The sequence below is a fragment of the Puntigrus tetrazona genome, chromosome 25 (assembly GCF_018831695.1).
Source record: "Puntigrus tetrazona isolate hp1 chromosome 25, ASM1883169v1, whole genome shotgun sequence".
In the NCBI taxonomy this organism is placed as follows: domain Eukaryota; kingdom Metazoa; phylum Chordata; class Actinopteri; order Cypriniformes; family Cyprinidae; genus Puntigrus; species Puntigrus tetrazona.
Window position 1 is genome coordinate 4886461 of NC_056723.1, and position 22024 is coordinate 4908484.

The window sequence follows — 22024 nt, forward strand, 5'->3', positions numbered from 1 at the left end:
ATCTGGCATCCGCTAATTACTCCTGTTAGCAACAGCCTTTTCTAGGTGCTGCTTTCACTCCTCAAATCCAGTTGTAAGCCATTGTAAGGCAGATGACAACCAGCACTAAAAGGATATCGTCTCTGCCTTGATCAGGTCAGAGCTGCAGTGAAGAGGTGAGAAGATGCTAAGCTCTCCTGAATGAATCAGTGTCTTTTTTCATATCATAAAGCAATTGCTTCCCACTCTTTCCCTCTCTCCCCCTCACACACCACTGAGGTTGACGGACAGAGATTTTTCGCCATTCTGATGGTGACTAACGAAGCCTGTTTCGCTTTAGTGCTTTAAGGCCACATTCAGTCTAAACTAATGGTTCTCAAGCTTCTCTGGCCAAGTACCTAGTCACAACAATGCTCCCTATAATTTTCATAATTACACGAGCATGTTAATAATCAGCAGTGAGCACACCGACATCACTGCCGACTGTGATTTGAGGGCAAGCTTAAAAACTGAACAACATGATGCCATATTTTGATTAATATAAATATGAACACTGATTCTTGAATCAGTATTATAAAAAATTAAATAAATGTCTAATTAGAAATGTGAATTAAAAATGTCTAATAAGTTTTGATATTTTTCCTATTTAAAACTTCTTGCAAGCTGGAGACCATTTTCTACAGTCGCTGTGTGATATCACTATGTCTTCTGCAGCCATGGTGCGACGGCAAACTTTCTTGATTATTGCGCTGGAATGGGAGTTCATAATCATGTCAGCCTAGAAAAACGCAACTTTTCATTTTCCGTTGGTTCCGTTCACACGATATAACTACAGAAGAGTCAAGTTTTAAATAGGAAAAATATTTTAACTATTTGGTCATTTTTGAACACGATGCTATTGGTCTAATCGGATTCAATGATCTATGCTAAGCTATGCTAAAAGTGCTATTGTCAGACCAGGAGATCTGCTGAATGTATTCAAAAATGGTAAAACTCAATTTATTCATTCTGGAGGAGTTGGAAAAGGAGCCTATTTCCAAAAAAGTGGAGTGTTCCTTTAAATTATTGCTTGAATGCTGATCCGTAATGAGTCACTTGTTTTGTTTCAGAATGAATCATTGTTTTGAATGTATTGTTAAGTAAATGAATCCGTGACACATTCATAAAGGAGTTACTTGTTTTGTTCCTGAATGAACTTATTAACTCTAATACAGTTGGAGAATGAGCCTATTTCCAAAAAAAGTGCAGCGTTCCTTTAATAGTACATTCAAAAACACAGATTCACTCAAAAAAAACAAAAAAAAAAACTCACTATTAATCAATCATTGTATCATTCATTGCAAACACAAATTAATTCAGAAGAAAATCAAATACTTCTTTACTGCATATGCTAAAAACAGTACAATGCCAAAAGAATAGCATGTCTGAATTCACAGCATTCAAACGCTGCAGTGATTAAGAACCCGGAAAACATACTACTTCACCTGGATTCTGAAGCACCATGTGACCAAGTAAAATGATTTATGATTGGCAGTGGAATGACACAAACATTTCTTGCGTATATAGTGTGTCCAAATTTCGTTCATACTACTATTCATAATCATTTCTTAATGATCGCAAAGTAAATTGAAATTTAAATGTATTAGCTACTCAAGGTGATTTTGGATGCCCATGGGAACTATTCAGGAACAAAACAAGTATCTGGCATTACGAGTCAGTCAATGAATATTTCACTAAATGATTTGTTAAAAAAACAGATTCGGTCAGGAACAAAACAAGCGACTATGGCTCCATCCAAAAATACAATAAAAACAGTACATGGACAAATTCACAGTATTCAGAAAATAATAACAAAAAAGTGCCAGGACTACATTCATAAATCAGAGAGTATGGGATTTTGCACAGCTCATCTATAAAGTTGAATGCTTTAATCAAAACATGGATTTATTTAGGAACAAAGCGTGTCACACATTAGCTGGAGTCTTTTCTGCATGATTTGAGCTTGAGAAGCACAGTTTGTGATAATACTGTCAGAAACATCATTTCAATAAAACGTTTCTGCCTCTTTTAAACTAGATCTGTACTGGAAATAGATGTCGAGTGAAACAACTTGCTTTACAGAGACTCTGACCCGGTCAAAACCTTACCACTTCACACCGCACGCTGTAGGCGATGAACTTAGCTGCACAATGAATTACAAACGAAAAAACACCAGGTCTTCAATGAAATACATTTCCGGAGTCATGTCAAGCACCATCCGGGAGCATTTCTCAACACCTTAAATAACCGACCAATAAGAAATGCTGCATTTTACAAACTACAACCTTTTGAAGAATTCCTAGAGGAAGATGTCTACTCCACAGTCCCAGAATTACATACCCAAAACCCAGCATAAACGCTCAAATGGCTCATTACTCATATCGGCTTAATAGGAATACTTCTTCTGACAACATTTTACTTCGTCTCCAGAGAGCCATTACCTGTCCCGACCGGCTTTTACCTTATTCTGAATCATCCTCTACACAACGCCGTAACGAGAATGATTCATTCCCTGTGCACTTCAGCATCTGGCACACAAGAGATTCGGTAACAAATCGATGGGGCTCAGATGTCCATAGGCAAGGGTTAGTTATGCCCGGCGTTCTCCACAGCGGCTCATTTTCTTTTGAGCTGCATGACTTAAAAAAAAAAAAACACAAGGTCTGCCTGTTGATGTTTTATTCGAGCGTGAAACTCGCAGAGGCGTGCTCCGTGGATTGATGGCTATTGCGTCGAGGTTAACCAGCTTGTACAAAAGCAGGAAGAATATGTTCCCCAACAGAATGATGGCAGTTTGAATTACACGGAGCACCTCTTAATAAACACGCTCATGTGTCACAGAGGTGGCGGACCTAATTAGGACGACAAAGTCTGCTCTTTTACTTCATATTAGTGATGTGAGGTTATTACTTGCTAATTAACTATACTGACAAAGACCTTGAATTAAAACGAAACCTTTCAATTTCGACTTCAGCTGTGACAAAACCCGCCGCCTCTGATCTAAAGCGGTCAGCGACGGTTGGTGGGACCTGATTGCACAGATGACATTCAAAGGGAAAAACCTCAAAGTGACAGCAAAATCATTCTCTCAGTAGATGTGCCAGCTGAAGATGAAACGTGCTGCTGGGTGTGTTTGTGTGTATGCCTGTATGCGTGTGGGAATGATGGGACGGAGAGAGAAAAAGAGAAACAGAGAGAGAGACAGAGAGTGGACCACATCCTCCACACTTTAATGTCAGCCATTTCAAAGGTGTTTGTAACTCAGAGGCAGGAGGTTTCATCCCTTCTCTCAGCCTTTTTTACCCTGACACGCTTTCTCGCTGCCTCTGTAGAAAAAAGCTCCGCATGAAAGAGTAAGAAAGTCTTTCCCAAGCCGTGCTTGCGCAAACTGGACTTAAGAATGGCATCATAGCTGTTGTTAATAGAACATATACACACGTAACACACATGACAACAGCCCTATTGTAAATTAATATTAAAATTAATTTTTTCAAATATATATTTTAAAATGTGATATATTCCTGTAATTAGCAGTTACTTCCTGATGCAAAAGAAACATTTCTTATCATCAATTATATATATATATATATATATATATATATATATATATATATATATATATATAAAATTATATATACATATATATATACACATATAATTATTTTTTATTCATATTTAGATAATTCAGATATTGATATGTGAACACTATTTATCCTAAGTAGAAATATTTTTAACATTATAAACGCCTTTCAATAAAACTAAATTTTATAGTCTGATCTTTCTGATCAGATAATCCTGAAAAATTGTACTCGACTGTTTTAAATATTGATAATCATCAAATCAGAATATTAAAGTGACACTGAAGTAATGTTGCTGAAAATTCAGCTTTGATCACATGAATAAATTCAAGCTTAAAATCTATTCAAACGAAAAGCAATTTTAAATGGTAAAAATATTTCAAAATTGTACCGCTGTACTTTGGATCAAAAAAATACAGGCTTGGTGAGCGGAAGAGAATAATAAAAAAATATTACTGTTCAAAAACCTTTGACTGGAAGAGTAGGCTGATTATTCTTATAGATTGAAACGTGATTTTCATTGAAATTTAAATAAATGGTAAAAAAACTGTATAAAAGTGCTCCAAGTCACTGCAGACAAAAAAATTTACAAAAACTGAAAAATGCTCTTGAAGAAGGGCTTATTGAAAATGCAAACTCATTCTCTGCCAGCAGGAGGCGCTGAGTGTTAAAACTAGCAGCTTATCCAGTAATAGCTGTAATCAAATCATGAACACTACTTTATCAGTTAAAAATTAAAATGTCTTCCAAAACTTTTCTGTAGACAGTTGGTTCCCTTCAGAGATAAATTCATATTAACACCCGGGCTGCATTTTGATTTTGAAACATGCAGTGCTCATGTTTATTCAATGAAGTCAAACACCAAAAACATGGCAAATGAGTAATGCATATCAAAATATTGGAAATGTGTTTAAACATCTTATCACCGTTATTGAAAATAATTACATTGTGATACGTATTGATATTAAATTATTGTTCAGCTCTAAATATGATATATATATATATATATATATATTGTGAATTGGATACTAGGATAGTGCAATGTGGTTTCTCAAAAGAGGTCCAGATATGGATCAGGTCATAATTTCAAATTCATACACTGCTAAGAGAAGGAGGTGACAATGACAGCTGAGATAAACCAGAACTGAACATTACAGTCATAAATCAGATCTCAGATCTCTGTTTGAAGCTAACTGCTTTTAAAAAGGGGAAAAAAAAAAAAAAATATATACATATATATATTTATATATCTTTGAGATGTTTAAAGCCAAGCGGCCCATGAGATTTTCTGAGATGTGACGTTTGAAAAACAGCAAATAACCATTATGTTTCTCTGGGAGCTCATGCAAATAAAATATGAGATGAACGTCAGGCTTTAGAATATGCCCTGCAAAGCTCTTCCTCCATGCAATGTTTGTGAAATCATTACGACACTAACTTTTGCTTAGCATGAAATCTATCCTTTGTGCCTGTGGACATTTCAGAGTGAAAAAAAAAATATGCAACACTCCAACCTCGATTTCAAAAAGACTTTTTCTTTGTAACATCTTCCCTGAAGCTTCGGTGCTTATCGTGAGCGCTTTTAGAGCAGAGGTAATGACTATAATAACTAGCCGGTGCATTTATTTCAGTCTTTCTGTCTCTGTGAAACACTGCTGTAGTTGAGAGACGACGGCTCTGGAGGGATTTCTCACATGGCTGAGCTGTAATAAGACTGAAAACGTCCTCTAACACTTCATGTTTCTATGGAGACTTTCTCTGTCGTAAGTATACAGTTGACAGTGTGAAAAGAAATAGACTTGAAAGATCAGACATGTTTTCTGTATATTCGTAAAAAAAAAAAATGTAAAAAAAAATGACACATTCATCGGTCCAGAAAAACAGCATGGACAGACGAGAGGCATGTTCGTGTTTTCTTTTCAAGCTTGAAACATGGGGTGAGTGTCTTTGCAGCAGGATCACTGTAGCATGAATGAAGATCCCTATTCAAAGGCAGCTTGGGGCAGTTTCTCTAACCTCTGCTGTTGAGCCCCTGAGCGAGATGCCTCACCCTTCAGGGGTGCTTTCTTCAGGGTATGTGCAACAACATTTCTCTCTCTCTCTCTTTGTCCATCTAGCTGACAAAATCAGCTATTTATTTAAAATAAGAAGTTATTTTGGAGTAGTACAGTGTGATAGGATAAATATTATATTACAATATTCAATATATATTTTATAATAGTATTTTATTTAAAGCAAATATACATTATTGATTCCTATAGTTATTATTACTATTATTAAAATTATTATTAAACAAAATTAATTATAATAAAATCTTCTATCTAGGAAGCATGCGTTAAAAAGAAGTGTATAATGACCAAAAAGATTTCTGTTGGAATAAATGCTGTTCTTTTTATTCAAATTTCACAATTGAATTATCACAATTTCTACAAAAATACTGAGCAACACCACAGTTTATATCACTGATAATAATAAAATGTTTCTTGACCACCAAATAGCTTATTAGGATAATTTCTGAAGGAAAACGTGACAATGAACACAGAAGCTGTTGAAACACTAAATCACAACACACACACACACACTCATATAAATTACACTTTCAAACAGAAAATAAAATTGAAACTAAAATTAAAACTGAAAATAATTATTTTAGAAATTCTAATAATATTTCTTAATAATACAGTTTTTTTTAATCAGCCTTGGAAAGACACTTTTTTTAAAAACTTAAAAAAAAAATCGTACCTCAAACGTTTAAAGGGTAGGTGTATATAGTTACATTATTTAATTATTTAATTCTTCTTCTGTCTTCTTTGATAATGGTGGTTTGAATGAAAAACATGGTTCGTTTGATCAATTCTAAGCCATTTCAGTCAATTATGTTCAATTCTGTCTGAAAAATAATGGAAATTTATACGTAATCGCCGATACCCATTCCGCTGTCCATTTCGACTGTTTCAAAAGTCTGAAAATAATCACAAAGCTGTATAGAAAAGAATAACAAATTAATGTGAAGCAGAAAAGAAAGAGAAGTGAGCAGAAATACAGTGAAAGCAGAAAAAAGAAAGTGCTGTGCAGACAACAGAAGCAGTGGGGGAGTAATTATTTAGCCATCTCCTGTGAGGAACTCCTTTACAAAGGCAGAAAAATACCCCATAATCAGACATACTCACTTCACATTGTTAACCAAGGACATTTCCACCATGTGGGCATCCTGTGTGTGTGTTTGCACATATTGTTCAAATAACAAGCCTGGGATACATAAATCCGTCACTGAAGACAAATGGTACCCAAGCGCTCCAGACGGGGCGTGGTGCCACTGCACCTAAAATTCTAAATGAACACGCAGAAATGAGCATAACAGGATGCACTTTGGCACGAGAAGCTCGCAACCGAACCACCTTGTTATAAATTCCTGACTACAACATTTTTAAGAGCAAAAAAGATGAAGGATGCTGCACGCTGTGGCTGTAACTGGCTTTTCCCAAAATCCCTCATCCAATATGAGGGCGGAAAAAAGCACAAATCAGCCGGAGAGAGAGGGATCTCCCTCTGGGAGAAGGTTGCTTAGATAAATGTTGATTTAGAGTTGTGATTGTCAAGTGTCAAGAAATCAATACTGACTATGTGGAGGTTTCATTCGCCAGAGTTACACGAAGAGAAATCCAATGCTCAGCTTCTAAAAAGACTTTCTTAAACGAACAGAACGTTGTGCTGATTTGATTTCAGTCCGTAGAGATGGCTAAGATTAAATAACGTTAACCCCTGAGAAATATCAGAGGCAAGAACAATTTGAGCAGAGTGCATTAGGGAAAGAATATATAGAGGTGTTTGGTAACATTTCCAAAACAAATGTGAAGAATCTCATTTCTTTTCAAAACCAGGTATTATGCAAATCCTTTTTCATAATCCTGACTGTGTTACTGAAATTAAATTTATTCTAGGCAAACTAATTTAACAGGTAATTATTGTGTTTGTCGATCTTAAGTATTCAGCGAAATGGAGATGTGCAATGCAACATACATACATATGGAATTTCTTAATAACTAGTAGGCTAGTTCACAGTAAAGAAATTATGCCCATTTAATCTGCTTTATTGTTATTTCTAAAAATATATCATTTTCTATAACTATACCTTTTCACAAAACCTCTATATATATATATATATATATATATATATATATATATATATATATATATATATATATATATATATATATATATATATATATATATATATATATATATATATATATATACACATAATGATAAAATAAACAGTTGACAGGCTTATACTTCGAATTAGCCAAACTAATTATAATTGGAAGAACTTTTAATTGGTTGCTGAATCCACTTACTTCACTTAATATTCACTACCAACTGCAACATTTACATTTAGTGATGCCTGTATCTTTACTGACTGCTTCACTAAACTGAAAAAGTATGAATAGAATAAAATGAGAAACGAGCTGCATAGCATTGAGAGCATGACCTACTATCCATCAGTAATTGTATTATAATTATACTTAAAGGGTTACTCTATCCTACAATGAAAATTCTGTTAACAATGACTTACCCTCGTGTCGTTCCAAACCCGTAAAAGCTTAATTTGTCTTCGCAACACAATTTAAGATATTTTGGATGAAAACTTTTGACTGTCCAGAAAAGTTCAAATAGTCCATCTGCCATCAGTGGTTCAATCTGCATTTTATGAACCAAGGACGAAGGAAGCTTGGGTCTGGAACGGCATGGGGCTAAATGGTTATTGACAACATTTTTATTTTGGGGTCGAGTAATCCTTTAATAGTAGTAGTAATAATAATAAAAATAAACCTCAAAAGAGGAAATAAAAAATGATCTAGATGAATTAATTGAATTCAGCAAGCCCACTAGAAAAAGAAAATGTCACTAGACAGTGAAGGATCATGACATCATCCCAGCTCGCAACAAACAATGCCGGGCGGTGGCACGTGAGTTGAAAGTGACGAGCAGTCCCTGTTGGTTGGCTAAGAGAGCCTTCAGTGGCCTTATGAATATTCATTGCCACCCCACTCTGCTGTGATTCACTCACCCAGAACAGCTCTATCTGTACCGTGAATTATGGAAATAACGATACAACAGAGAAGAATGAGAGACATTCATCTCCTTTTATTGCAAAACGCCGGTACGGAGAGAGATACATGTAATAGAATGAGCGAAGATGGGCGATAGGGAAGGGAGAGTGACAGACTGCTTGATGGAAATCTTTTCTTTTCTGACAGTTCTCTTTGGAGAAAGGTGCAGTCAAGTGACAAGGCAAACAAAAAAGATGAAGCGGGCTGGAAACAAACAACAGGTGACAGAAGATTTTTATTAACTGCTTATTAATAAAACCCTGATCTTTTTGTGCTGTGTTTAAGAAATAATCTTGAAAGCGTTGAAATGCATTTATTCCTTTTCAAGTCTGAAATCTAACTGCTGCCAAGCAAATGATGCTGCTGCTTGATCAGGACATCACGGTGTGAAGACATACAGAGTTTCCAGTCGCTTTGGTTCGCTGTATTATTTATGGGAAATAAATTCAGAGTGCACATTCCAAGTCAAATCTCTGCTCTGAATGTAGAAACTACACTGTACTGCTGTCTGTGGGGAATTAAAAATGAATTGTGACCAAATAGCGTATTTTGCGGTGCTTTAGCAAGCAACTGACTAAAGAAATCATGCAACTCGGGTAACGGCAAACACGAGAGGGGAAAAAAAATAAATAAATCACCACAATCTTGAGGATAGGTTCGAAATGCTAGGTAGCTGAAACTCTGCATGCAAAGGCAGCTTGACTGTTTACTGAATTCTCCCTTCGGTGACCTGTTATATTTCACAACAGAAGTGAAAATGCTTTCAGACCCTATAATTGCCCAGCTGATGCTGGACAGCTCAAAGAAGTTGAGCACACACACACACACACACACAATCACTGCATAAGTGCTCTCGCTTTCTTTCCTCCACACTGACTCCCTTGAGTCACACTGAGCCAGCTAGACTTGATATTTCAAGTTCCACCATCTCTGCTGATCGTATCAATCTCCAATCGACCTCCTGCAAAACTTCAGACAGTATCGTCTCCTGCTGTAAGACAGATTCTCATCTCCTTGTCAGAGCTGGCAAAAGGAGAACTTTTTCATCAGGCGCTTTGTAACTAAAAGTTTTCTCTCAAGTGCTCCGGGCTACACAAAACAGATGAATCGTCTAAAGATTAGAGGAAGTGCCGTTTGAGGCTGATGGATAATTAGTCTTAAAAATTAACATGTCTTCATCTCGTACCCCTCAACATCTCAAATCAACAAATGCTCTTGAAATCAGCTGTGAACTGTGTCAAAAAGCCAGACTTGAAAAGCGGTGAAAGCTCCGGGTCACGGCACCAGATCAAAGCAAACTTTCTCACCGACCCTGCAACAAACAGCGCAATCCTGTATTCTCCTCTATTACCAGTCTGCCAGGAAGGATCAGATGCTGAGAGAGAATGCAGCAGGCTAAGGGGCCTTTAACAGAGGACGTGTTCTTGCTTCAGAAACAGATAAATGAAGCGCAACAGAATAGAACAGAAGGTGTGTTTATTGGCATATTAACTCCTCTACGCCATCGCTAATATCAACACTTCACTTCTGCATATGTAAATACACTTGTTCACATTTAAATATGCTTAGCCCAAAGAATCATCTGGTTTGCTTACCAATTAAAAGCTGAAACTGATCCACTACATTATTTTTAACACAGTGGAAGATACGGGTAAAGTTAAGTGAAGTTCAAGTGTCATGAAAAAGTGTTCTATTTCTGCAATTCCTGTGTGTTTGTTTGCACTTGATTGTGTCTGTCGTAGGTATCTGTGGTAAATTTGTGTTCTAAGCTGTCTCGACAAACCTCTGATTGCATTTCAACACTCATGCTGTCATATAGACGTGACTTTTCAGATATTGTCTCGTCGTGGCTCTGTCTACGAGTGGATGTGTGTGTTTGTGACTGCAGAGCTGGTCCATCAATATGCATTTCTTTCTTAGTGCACTAAAAGCCTTGAGGAGGGTGTCCAACTTTTTCCTAGCTCTCTAGCCATCTCAGAGTAATGATTTCTGAAAAGTTGGCAGAGAGAAAAACCTTTGGAAGTATTTTGGCAGCAGGTATATAGAAAGAGAGTAGAGGAAAGAAACAGACAGCCAGGCAGTAAGAGTTCGTCATTAAAGATCTGTATATGTGAATGATGATGAGATTTGAAGGAGAAGTGTGTGCATGTGGGGACTGTTAATTGACTTAGATTAAAGAAATGTGGGTGTCAACATGAGGACAGGAAAAACAACTTTACAGTAAAATGAATGATATGCAATGCAGTTTTTTGAGGGGGACACTTAATTTCTAGCGGTTCTAGCAATTATCGTCGATTTGATTACACAGACTGTATCTGCACTGAATACAAAAAATAAGTGTCATTAATCTTGTCATTCTACATTACTATCACTCTATGCTCCTATATGATACTGTTCAGTGTTGTGACACAATCTGCACTGTTAAAACGCTACATAAATAAAAGTGATTGATTGATAGTTTTTCTATGTGTGGTGGCACTTTCCCCACAGGAAATATATATGTATACAAATATGCAAATTCATTCTCTGCCAGTAGGAGGCGTTGTTGAATCAGTGGTTTCCCTGGTAATGGCTGTACACAAAGCAGCTCTATGCTCACAAGTCAGTTTCCCTCAGAAACACAGTAACCGGGTTTCGATTTTTAAACGTGCAGTGCTTCAATTTATTCAACAAAGTCAAAGCTCTGATATTATGACGAGCCACTAAATAAATTAAATTAAAATTAATTAACTAATTACTGCAATAACCTACATCTATATACTAAATTACAGTGTGCATGAAACGTTCAACTTGGCAATTTTTTCCAACATTAATTGAATTGTAAAAAAGTTTTTTGTTTTTTTTTATAGTAATTGATGTTGCATGACAAATGGTGTGCTGGAAATATACAGTTGAATAATAAATGGTGAGGATACAAAAGTAAGTTGTTTCAGAGACGAAGCAAGTTGTATTTAGATGAAGGAATATGTTTAAATGTTTAATGTGAGCAACTGGTAACAAAAAGAGAAAGAGTATATGCTATTAAATAAATAATTTAGCCAAAAAGAGATTTTCAAAATATCTTCTGTGTGCCATAGAGTTAAAAGAGGATGAATATGCAAATAACAACAGAATTGAACTACCACAATAAACTAAAATATCAAAATGTGCTGAATGAAACAATATTGATTACTAATCAAATTCAAACAATTTATGCAAAGATTTAGCTGTTATATATATATATATATATATATATATATATATATATATATATATATATATATATATTTTAAATATATATATATATATATTTTTTTTTTTTTTTACAAACACTGTCTGTGAAGCAAACATACAAAGATCGCACCACAGACCTCCACTAAAACATTTTCTGTTTGTTTTGACAAACTGTGGTGGGAATTATTTTCTCTGGTAATCAAGAGCAAGCTAGAGATGCTAAAATCGCCAGAGCTTAACTTGCGTTTAGCAAAAACATTTTTTAAAGCTGCCAAAATTCCACATTTTCATTAAAACAGTTAATAACTCTTCTAATTTGAGATCTTATCATTTTCCCTGCTGGACACACAGTACTGTTTTCGATAGGTTATAATAAAGCTATTTAGATTACATCTGCTTCACAGCGGTTGTTTCAAACACTTTATATTTTCAAACCAAGCCTGAGCATTTTGAGAATCTTTTAACATCACATAAACCTTTTTCTTTAGTCTTTTTTGCACCAAATAAATGCTCCCTTTTGGGTCTTAAGTGTACTGGTGTGTTCATCCAAATGCTAAGAATCAATACGGGAGGAGAGATACATGAGGGGGACGTAACAGGAGTTTACACCACTCTCAGAACCCTAGAAACCAAAGACTTGCTCTGTGTACCCAATCCCAAGGACCTGTCCCATTCTAAACAAACAGAAGACAATGATATCAAGGCACTATGGCAAATGCAATCAGCCCACAATACACCAGCCACCATTTTCCCCACCAGCAGCTATAAGCGTAGAGAGGCCTTTGAGAGCTATGCTCAGCGATGGGAGCAATCACGAATGTTTTTGTGTGCAGACGCAGAGAGGTGGGGAGAGATGGGAGAAATGCGTCACTGAAGTGTGCTGATCAGCTGCCTGCTAAGCCGTTATTCACGCACACACTCGCGACATAAACGAAGCACAACGCAAAAACAACACCAACTGCATTTGGGACAAAGAAAGCTGCTCAAATCCCAAATTAAACCCTCACAAATGCTAGAATCCTCTTCCAAATGCAAATCCCCAACCCTCCTCTTCTCTGAAACAATGCCCTCAGCATTCAGCGCCACAGTCTTTGGTTTAGCCCAATGAGAAAGTGGAATACTTAAAGGGTACTAGAAATATAATCAAATGCTTTTTGGGGAAAAGAAGTGAAGTGGCAGATGTATAGCTTGCAGGTTTCTCAAGAAGTAGATAATCAAAATGTAGTGGGTAAAACCCTTCGGAGGTGCAGCATTTTATCAATTTTTTTAATTTTTATGTGCAGCAAGTCACTTCAGATAAAAGGATCTGCTAAATGACTACTGACCTTTAAGACAAAGAAGGTGTCTGTGCTTTCTAAAGCTACAGCCATGCACAACGCTAATGCAAAACTAGAGCATATGGCATTTCTCCACTGCTAATTATTTCATCTCTTTTCCACTGAATGGGTTCAGCAGCTGTTCACAACTCTCAGGTTGAGGATTCATTTTCCTGAACTGCTCCCTAAACTCATACCTTTTAGTTGCGGTGATAAGAACCAGTTGTTCCTTTTTTTCTCTCTCTTCTCATTCCCCATCTGAACATCCACGTTCCTCAGGTATGCTCGTTACAATAATGGTGGTGAAAAGTGGCAGGTGTGTGGACAGTGGGAGGCCCTCAAAATGTCTAGTAGTCAGGAAGTTGGGAAAGTCAATGTGACTTATAACAGCCTGTTCGGCTTGTGTTATACTGTGAATCAGCATATACGCGCTTGTGACAGCTCTTAAATTGGTTGTGGAAATGACAGGGAACAGGTCAAGATGTGTTTAAGTGAATTGTAAAATTACCTGCATGGCAGAAACTCCACTTTAGTTATGGCCAGGGCTTGGTAAGGTGTTGAAAGCATGCTTAAGAGACAACGCATGCACCCACTCTTCACCTGTTCAGTGACATTCACAGCCTCCAGCGTGAGAGCATGTGGAGCTCAGTCTCACTCCCCCCGGTCCCCTTTACCTTCCTCCACCTCCTCCTAGGAACATCCTATTGCTCTGAGGGATGACAGCTCTAGAAACATGACATTTAAGCTCTGCTCCCGCTCCTTTTATCTTCATCTATCCATCCGTTCACACCTAAGTGCAGGCCGAAGCCCTCCCTGCAGGATTTCGGCCAGGCAATCAAGTAATTATGGGCTTGGATAAATGTCTCATGCGTCCCATCGTTCTTCCGTGGAGAGTGACAGGCGCTTTCAGAGATGAATAAGGTGTCTTCTGTCATTTAGGACGGATCATTTGTTGACCTGATGTCACTTTTGTCAGCCTTAATCACTGTTTTGTGCTCACACTGAGCCTCAGGGGTGACACTGAAAGAACACAGATACTACAGACTAACAGAGTACGAAAACAGTTGTATTTTGTGTTACAATGTGTCCTAACCAGGCATGATGCAGGAAAAGGGTGTAAAAACTAATTTAAAGAGTGATGAATTGCATTAGTTTTTTGTACTGTTCTCTGTGTAGTGTACTTATACTGTAATCAGAATTTTTACATTAAAAAAAAAAAACAATTACAAATAGGCTACTTTCTATCCTTCTTTTACCCATGAAACAGGACACACATCTGCATAAACAGATCCTGAACAGGGAGAAGTTCACAAGATTTTGTCCACAGAATTATTATTATTATCATTATTATCATTATTATATATTATATATCACAAATTCTTTAAGTATTTAACTACAGCGCTGAAAATCCATGCATACAGTGCCGGTCATGACGTGTTTTTTGGTATGTAAAACAAGTACTTTAAAGGAATTCCTTAGCTTATTACCGTTACTGCGGTACCCAGGAACAGCACAGCTTGACCCTATGCACATTTTTTCACCCTGTCTTAACATAGATTTCTATGGAGACCGCTGTAGGTGTCAGACAAAATGGCAGATAGCAGCGGCGGCAAGCAATATACACATTCTAATTGGTCCGATCACCTGTCAATCAAGCTCACAGCGAACGGTCAATTGGTTGGAACTCAGTAAATCAAAAGTTCTAAAATGTTCTGCAATGCTCTGACTTCTTGCAGTATTTTGGTCTATGTCTCTTATCTTCGTCTTCCTATCCTGTCCATTTTTTAGCCATTTTTATCCACCATCCGCTCCATTCAAACATTTGTTGCTCAACTTTCCTGTCATCTCAGAGTCTTACTGCTCAGCTCTCCCTGAATCATTTTATCGCTTTCATCTGTTCTCTTTTGCTACTTTTTCTCTTACCATTTTCACAGTCTCGCTACTTTTCATCTCAGTCTCTCACTTTCTGTTCGTCTCTCAATATAACGCATTTTTGAAGCGATATGATTTCACCGGCGTAGGATTTGCGGTGGATGGCTGCAAGGAAGCTCCACGCCAAGACAAGGCCGCAGCAGCAGCGCTTTGGATTAGCGAGCCACGCCTCCTTACCCAGAGACCCGCATCGCAAAGCTCTCAGCTCAAGTCACATTTTCTGAGCAGAAAAAAATAACATCAAATGGAGAGGAGAGAGAGGAAGACGAGAGAAAGCACCATATGGCATCAAAAATTCAACTCAGAACACAGGGATCCTTCAAGGACTCTCACAATCTGTCTGAGAGTCTGAAATGAATAATGAAAAATCAATCCGCCGTGCTGGGTGTGAAAGTGTCCCGTGTTTGATTGACAGGTCAGTGTCAGGCGTAAATCAATGGAGATGCAGGGAGAGCTTGTTCATTATGCAACACTAATGAACGCCAGGAATTCCATGCAAACATAAGATATGCACATACACACAACGGTCTATCACAACGCAAGCTTTTTTTTTTTTTTTTTTTTTTAAACAAGGATGGAGTAGAACATTCTCAAGCTGTTTAAATCAAACTTCGTGAGTTTGTTGATATGCCATCTGACAGGGCTCTACGCTTACGTTTTTCATTTAACAGCATTCACATACCTACAATAAAATGTTAAGAATGACCTAAATATAGATTCAATTAAATGTAAAAAAAAGCTGAAATCATATTTGTTGAATCTACAAAGAAGTATTTTGATGGTAAACAAGGTAGTAGTAAAATATTAAAACAATAGTATTATAGTATTATATAATAAGTATTATAAGTTGCAGTCCGAAATTTTTTTGTGTTCAAAATCAAAAAAAGAGGAAAAAACCATGGCTGCCGAAATGTTACAAATTGCAGCTTTAAAGAAATATGAAGACAAATATTGAAAAAGCATATTTTTATTTACTTAAAGCAAGCAAGGTTTCAATCAAACAAACACAGAAACTAGAACTATATAAACTGTGTGACAATGAGAACATGGCTATATAAACTATACCTGTGGTACTCTTCTAGGAGCTAGATGAGGGGTACTTAACATCCGGCCCATCTGCATTAATGTTTTGACCTGCATCGTGCTAAAAAGTTCAATGTATTTTATTGTAATCTGCAGTAGGCAGCACTGCAAATATTAGCCAGTGTGATTTGTGATTAAATATATACATGCACAGTAGCAAATGCTGCTCGATCTTGTTTACACTTGGATTATAAATATACTTTATTATTATGAAAATGTAATACCAGAGCTCGCTTGAAGAACACAGATAAACTGTATATTATCACGTTGTGTGTTTAATGTCTTCATGATTGATCATTTTTAAAGCGTTTCTATCTTCTGTTTATTCAATTACAGTACTAGTTGGATGTGTTTGCCCATATTTGGGATTTCCTGGAAAACCCTAAATTCTTTTCCTTCTGTGAGGCATATGTGAAGTTTGCGCATGAGTGTGCCCTCTGGTATAAGTGAAATAGACATTACATATATTTAGCGCTCGGTAATGCATGCTCTTTCCTATTTTGAAAAAAAGGAAAAGTATATCATTATTAATAAACTATATTACTATTATTATAAACTATGTTTGCTCAAGATTGTTTTGATTTTGAACAATCGGAGTTCGATGCTGTAACTGAGAATGAATGCATTTTTTTGTAATATAGCAAAAACTTTTAATATACTTTTTGGTTCCAGATTTTTTTTTTTCATATTCAGTATTAATTTAAATAGGACAAGGACAAGCAAGACATGATGAAGTAATAAACGGCATTTCTAAATCAGAAAATGCAAATATTGTTTTTAATAAAGTACTCTTGAGCTAGATTGACCATAATATAAAGGTCTCAAGAACCAATTACACATTCATTTTCACTTGCTCCTGTCATCCACACGCACACAAACCTTACATAAACTTCTGTAAAATTCATAAAATTGACATTTTTACATAAACTGGCTTCAGTTAGTGAGTACCTTTCCCACTGATCCGACACATATATTTCTGCTTTTCACATAACATATGCCATTAAAGTACAATATCGTGACTTGCGATCAGAGGAATAATTGAGGTTCCACGAGAATAGTTATTTTAATGTGTTTGGTTGACTTCTGACACTGCATAAACAAAGGAATTAAAACTGAATTATCTAACGCTGCCCCCCTCCAGCTTATTATCTCCTTAATAATGGATGTCTGCGATGCGTGCATCAGAATCGCTGGTTTGTATCGGTCGAAATTGAGCGACTTCATTTGTTCGGGTCTGTGAGTTTATATTAGAAAAGAGACACTTGACTGAGGATAGATGTGTTATGTTCTGGTTTTAAAGCAGGGTTAAAAGTGTCTAGTGTTTACAGTTTGATTTACAGTAGGGTAAATGTGAGAGGTGAGGAGCGAGGAGAGGAGGAGAAGAAAGGAGAAGAGAGGAGAGCTTCATTTTGGCAGCTCTTTCCACTCCTGTCCTCCCACACACGTGCTATTCACAGACTCCTCACAGCGAGCTCAGAGGGCATTGCACTCACAGGGATTAATTCACATACAATGTTTCAGCTGTCAGATACATTCCTGCTTTTCGTCTCCCAGCTAAGCGTTTAATGCCATAACAACAGAAGAGAGAACATCTGGCAAAACAAACGAGACAATGCGAGCTGCGGGGAAAAAAGAATACAACATAAGCCGAAATTAATTTCCCCAATCACAGCTGACGCATCTCCATCTTAATGAATTGAACAGTGACAGACACTGGGGAAAGGCGACTCGACAAGCATCTACAAGGACGTCTCGTATAGGGGCCCCGGCGATTGTGCGATGTATGCGTGTGTGGGTGAGTGTTTGGTGTTTGTGCAAATCTGTCTTCCTCTTGTGTAAAGCAACAGAGCTCGACAGCAAGAAGGTGAATGATACGCTAGAACATCACTGCAAGCCTCATGCAGCATTATGTCCACATACACAATGTAGCAACTCCCACAAGATACGAGAGATAAATCTTTGATAAAGCCCTGATACCGCTCACCTGCCCGTGACTGATGAAACCATGTTTGCGCGCAATCCTCTCAGCCTCCTCAGCTCCCCCTTCAATGTGGACGGCCCACGTGTTGGTGTAGATGCCTTGGCCTGTAATCAAGCCAAGGAGGACCAGGTACGCCCCCAGAAACGGCAGCAGGGTCCAGCGGCCCTCCATGAACAGGAGTGCTTCGTCTCCGAGCCTTCTGGTGATGAAGTTTGTTTTCTAATGCATCTGTGGGCTGCACTGTGAATTCAGCACTGTAATGACCTAGAGAAGATAAGACAGAGTGTCAGGAAAGAAATACTAGCGCGCCAAGAGGCTCATCGTTTTCTATAAAGCTCAGGTTATCTAAACATAACTGTTCTGTCAGAAAACATTCTCTGAGGGACCGTGGCGAGTCATAAATTTTCATAAAGGTGTCTTGAGTGCTATTGATAGCGTTACACCAAGGGAAACTGGGATACAAACAACGCTTTGTAGGACAAGGAGAAGGCTGTGTGTTTCACTTGTACCCACTTTCTATGTGCTTGTATCTAGAGCAAGTTTTCAAAACAGGGCATAAAATCTATCTCCTGTCAATGTTGCTTGTTTCAGAGGAATAGTTCAAATCCTGTCATTTATTTACGCCACGTGTCGTCTAAACCTGTAAGACTTTGTTTCTTCTGTAAAACTAAAATTTGGAGAGTTTCCTATGCTCTTTTATGTAATTACATGAGAAACTGAAGCTTTCATATATCAAAACGGCATAAAAGCGCTATGAAAGTACTATAAAAGTGGTGTAATCTCTATCACAAATCTTTTGAAGCCAAGTAATAGCTGTGTGTGAGATACAGATGGAAATTTTAATAAATTCTTACTGAAAACTTAAAGGCATAGTTCACCTAAAAATGTAATTATGTTATAACAAACTTTATTTTAAATTTTATATAGGTATGAAACAACCCTCAAGGCTTTTGTATCACACAATCAATCAAGAAATCAATCTAATATTCTAATTTGCTGCTCAATTAATATTTCTTCAAATTATCGAGTTACTTAATATTTTTTTGGAAAGGGTAAGACTTATTTCAGAACAGAACTCATTTCAAACGTGAATCATAGGGATGTCCCTGTCTAAGAATTTATATAGTCAATCACAAATTTCAGAATACCGCTGATAGATGAATTATGTTTGGGAGCAGTGGCATGGCATTACATTACATTACATTCAATAGTCATAAATACTGTCGTTAACACAGGTAAAAAAAATATATATATATGTATTATATTTCGATCAATAGATAGTTCACGTTGGTCGGCTGCACAATGTTTATTACTTATCAGAGCTGATGAAACCGAACATTTGCACTAATTAAAACCAAATATTAAACTCATAAGATGAAATCAACAGATGCAAGAAGTATTCAAGTATTCACTATATAGAGATTTTGAGAGGAAATTAACAAATATCAAAGAAAACTAATTTAAAACCTGCCACATTAAGCTCCACGGGATCACCTAAATATGTGAAGCTGTATCTTGTCTTATGATCTCATTAAGCTTTTTTTTTATAATTAAAGGGTTTCACAGCATCCAAGAATCAAATTGAAACCAGCTGAAATGTTTAGAAATTTTGTACCCTACCTGAACGAAAACAACTCAGTCTTTCACTCTGCCTGTGTCAACTGAGTCTTGTTAAAGATTTAAATCCCTGCCTTCACGACACTCCTGACGGCTACGAATCAGGAAAAATGAAACTTAAATGTCATGGGGTTGGTCGGATTTATTTACGTGTATTTATTAAAAGCTTCTTTCTTTTCACATTCTTACTTACAGCTTTATTATAATATGCTGTATATTACTTTATTTGGAAAAAAAATGGTAGTTTTATGTGAACATTGAGCACCACTATATAACAAAAATGGCATGAGCCTTGATATTTTTTTTCAAATATTAAGATTGCTAGTTGAATCAGGCTTATCCCAACAAAGCATTGAGTATTTGACTATTCGGGTCACCTCTAAATTATACTGTTACTTTTGATCAAACTAATGAATCACTGCTGTACAGGAGTACCAGTTTTCTTTAAAAAAAATAAAATAAATAAAATAAAACTTTCATACTACCCTCAAACTGTGTGTGAGCGTACACTTACTTTTATAATGCCCTTTTATAATGAATCCTGTTTCTACCAGAAGACCAATTTTGGAACAGCACTTATGGTCAGGGAAAGACAGTAGGTGTTTAATACAAGGTTTGACACCATATACATTGGTATGATAACCATGTGGCTTAAGCATTGCGCCATCCATCAGAGAAGCTCTCCGGCACGACAAGAGGGAGTCCCATGAGAGTTGAGCAACTCCTTAGAGACAGCTCAGTTCTTGCTGACTCAAAGCTTGGCTCGGGACTCGATATATAACCCCTGACGCCCTCTACAACAAAACAGAGCATGAACAATAAAGCCTGGCGTGTGCTTTCGAAGACAGCAAGCGTGCAAATTCATAGTATTTCCATCCAAAGCAAAGGCGTGATGCACGAGGTCTAGGAACGGTGTTAAAATTACAAGGCCAACCTGCGCAATGTCTCTTAAAACAAGGTTTAAAAACAACAGAATGCCATTAGCAAAACTATTCCACGGAGTATGACGGCTACAATGCAGTTTAGCATTTAAATAGCATCTCCTGGTAGGAAGAAGTGAGTATCTTGGTAAAAGGCCTGCTGAAGAAACAAACAAATCGTCACGTCTAAAATCTGCATTACAGAGCTCATTAAGGGCTGGCACAGAGCAGTGAGCTGGAGAGGAAAGAGGAGAAAACCATGTGTGTCTTACTGATGGAACCTGCGAATGTCACACCTCCGCAAGCACAGAAAATGAGAGACAGTGTGGAAGAGAGAAAGAGAGATACTGTACCCATACATTTTACTGTAACTGCAAAAGCGACGTCTGCCGTATCCGAACCTAATCGATGGTTTAAAGCAATTAATAGATTTCATTAAACACGTTTTTGAGAAGATTCGTTCAATTAGCAGCTAAAATATGTTTGTGAGTCAGGTAAGGGAATAGAGGTCAGCTCTCTGAAAATGATTTTCTACCTCTAAGCCGTTTTCAGCACTGTCAAGTAACTGCCATTCAGGTTAAGCGTCCCCCGTATTCAATCTTCGCTTGTCTCGACAAGACTAATTTAATAATGCAGCCACTTGTGAAAGCTTCTCCTAATGGATAAACGTAGGAGGTAATGAAGGATTCACCTTTAGAAGGCAGCTCATGTAAGATGTGACAGAAAGGCTGTTGATTTCAAGTCAACTGCTGTTCTGGTATAAAAAACAAGGCTTGTGGCTCGTCTTTTCTTCTCTTTATTAGATCTGACAAGGTCTTTGTGCTATTTTGCGCTCTGGAAACAAGGCAGAAGACCACTTTTTTTCAGCTTACAGGCAGAACGTGGAACCAGGCCAGAGGGAATTCTGGTAATTGTGTTGCAACCGCAACACTGACCAGAAACAATGATAATAATTGGGTTATCAACAGCTTTCCTAGAACCAAAAAATTACACTAGTAATTCCCAATGCTTCAGGAACAGGTCACGAAGCCAAAATGACATTGAAATTAACGCGAAGTCAGTCACGCAGAACTTCGGGATCTTTTTGGAGGTCGGCCATCAATCTTCATTCAACACTTCGAATGACTTATTTTTCATCTTTAACGACCCCGAGCACCCGTTAAGGCCTGAATCGAATGGGAAAAAAAAAAGATTATCTAGCCGTCTCCGAGGATCTGACAGATTGCATGCCTGAGAGAGGCGCCGTCCCGGGCGA

At 37.2% G+C, this 22024-nt stretch overlaps 1 protein-coding gene across 3 annotated transcripts in view; it reads right to left on the reverse strand.

The window, feature by feature from the left end:
- The window catches only part of furinb (furin (paired basic amino acid cleaving enzyme) b), a 77869-nt gene that overhangs the window by 54231 nt on the left and 1614 nt on the right, over positions 1–22024 (reverse strand). For all 3 annotated transcript variants that reach the window (XM_043227609.1, XM_043227608.1, XM_043227607.1), the window contains exon 2: positions 18236–18496. In XM_043227609.1, coding sequence (XP_043083544.1) covers positions 18236–18403 — 168 coding nt within the window. In that variant the 5' untranslated portion in view covers positions 18404–18496. The remainder of the gene's footprint in view (positions 1–18235; positions 18497–22024) is intronic.